The sequence below is a fragment of the Propithecus coquereli genome, unplaced genomic scaffold (genome assembly GCF_000956105.1).
Source record: "Propithecus coquereli isolate 6110/MARCELLA unplaced genomic scaffold, Pcoq_1.0 Scaffold269, whole genome shotgun sequence".
NCBI classification, from domain to species: domain Eukaryota; kingdom Metazoa; phylum Chordata; class Mammalia; order Primates; family Indriidae; genus Propithecus; species Propithecus coquereli.
In genome coordinates this window covers 352,685-354,849 of record NW_012148274.1, presented here as the reverse complement: position 1 = coordinate 354,849, position 2,165 = coordinate 352,685, and the positions used below count along the sequence as shown (strand labels likewise).

The 2,165-nt window shown below is 37.1% G+C and overlaps 1 protein-coding gene across 1 annotated transcript in view; it reads right to left on the bottom strand.

Moving 5' to 3' along the window:
- Positions 1 to 2,165, bottom strand: part of DCP1B (decapping mRNA 1B) — an 82,013-nt gene that overhangs the window by 61,229 nt on the left and 18,619 nt on the right. The window contains exon 3 of the mRNA XM_012647452.1: positions 1,010 to 1,137. Within this exon, the coding sequence (XP_012502906.1) occupies positions 1,010 to 1,137 (128 nt within the window). The remainder of the gene's footprint in view (positions 1 to 1,009; positions 1,138 to 2,165) is intronic.

Genomic DNA, 2,165 nt, shown 5'->3' with positions numbered 1-2,165 from the left:
CTTTCATTTTTTTCTCCCATAAAAATTTAACTGTATTCTCTAAATAATAGGATGGCTGCCTATCATAACAACTTGATTAAGTAAATATAAGTAAATATGCATTAAATATCATGCACTGTCAAATATTACTTATATTACATTCATTATTAAAACTGCACTGAATGGTATACAGTAGGCAAATTCTTGTATCTTAAGCTCAAAGAGTAGGATGAAAACTGTATAGAAAACATTTCTTAACGTAATGTCTTTTGAAAGCTATCCGCAAAGCACAAGTGCGTGTGTGCACAAGTTTTTGTATACTGAGTGGTATGTTCTTGTTTTTGTGTACGGAGATGCCCCTGAAATTGATACATTTTCATCAGTCTTTCTCTGGGCTGCCCAACAGTCCAGGACAAGTGGTCAGATAAAATATGATAATAAAATGGAGACAGAATACTACATAGGTGACTGCTACCTCATTTCAAATCTGACAAGGACCATTTAGTTACCTACTGTAACTTCGGCATTACCAAGGGTTATGAAATTCTTAATAACAAAAAGAAATCCTTTGGCTTTTGATTTTTCATTCTTTGTATTCAGAAGATGGCACTTCTAGAATACAGACCCTCTCCCTCCAACACTTTATCAGAACATTCAGCTGGAAGAGATACATAAAGAAAAAGTGCTACCAGCTGAATCATTAATTCTATGTTCAGTGGTACCATCTGTGTCCCTCTGGAGTCTCCTGACCAACAATTCGCCTCAACCAACCCTGCTCAGGCTTAAGATCAAGGATAGGGTCACACTACAAATTGGTAAAGCTGCAGAAGACAGGGTTTAAAGACATATCATCACATTCATACTCACTTGAACTTTTCCAAGGAAGAAGCTATTCCCTCAATTAGGCATGCAATCCCCAAGCTAACAGTCACTGATACTAAACACAAACACAAAAGCATATACTGTCCAATTTTAAACACTGGGCCAAACTTCAGAGGTAAAACTACCCAACGTATTAAGAAAGACTCACATCTGGCATTTCTGTAGAGAAGGAAAGGGTCCTGGAGTTGGAAATCCAGGTCTTTAGTAATGGGCTCTGTCCTATTTTCCATGCTCAGCCTATTCATAATGGTGAATCCATGTTTTGGAGAAGCAGACCTAAAAATTACAAGGGGTTGGGGGAAATCAAAAGACAAGTTGCTCAGTACACTACACTTTCAGTTAACTAACTACATTCTGATGTGTCTCTCTACCTTTTTGTATGTCTATACAGCTTTGTACAAGCAGACTGTACACACATAAATCAATATTTTTTTACCATTGGCATCATTACTGTACTAATTCATATGTAATACAGCCTGATTGTCACAATCATTCCTTTGGTAAAATCAAGTCATACTTCTTTAACTATTTATGTGTGTGTGTGTGTGTGTGTGTGTGTGTGTGTGTGTGTGTGTATCTTATTTCCCTACCTAGGTTGTAAATTCCTTTAAGGCAGAGATGGTAATTACATTTTAAAACATTACTAACAGATAACTTTTAAAGAATCTCGGTTGCTAATATAGAGTTGTGCATCACAATTACACAAAGAAGATGTTAGTTATCATTGGTCTGAAATTGAAAGCTGCAAAATCTCTTAAGAAATGAAACAATGCTGGTCAATAAACTTGTGAGGACGTACAGCACAAGCTAAAAGTCTACGTAACAGTGCAAAGGGCATATAATTTGTTTTCTTCACTATAAGCCAAGCAGCTTCATGTATAAACTACTATAAAAGTTTTTCTCCATAAATGTGGCAGTTAGTGACTTTTTATTTTCATTTCATTCAATAAACCTTGAACGCCTCCTCTGCCAGGAGGAAAGAACCCAAATCACACGGAGTATAAACTCAAACAACTCCATGTGCAGTGGTCTCCCCTTGGACGGCAGCCACACAGTAATTCAACTGCGCAACTTCTGGTGACAATGAAACACCACGCACACCACCACTCACACGCTGAAACTGAAGCAAGCAGAAGTCACTTCTTTAAACTGGATGCTAGGGTTGCTATTAACAAACCCACAGAAATGTTATGAGCAACAGGAAGAAAAGACGTTTACTCTGAGTTTTACATTACCTCTCAACAGCTGATGCTGACAAAGAAGTTAAATCCAGCTACATTACCACTGATAGGATTTTCTTTTTT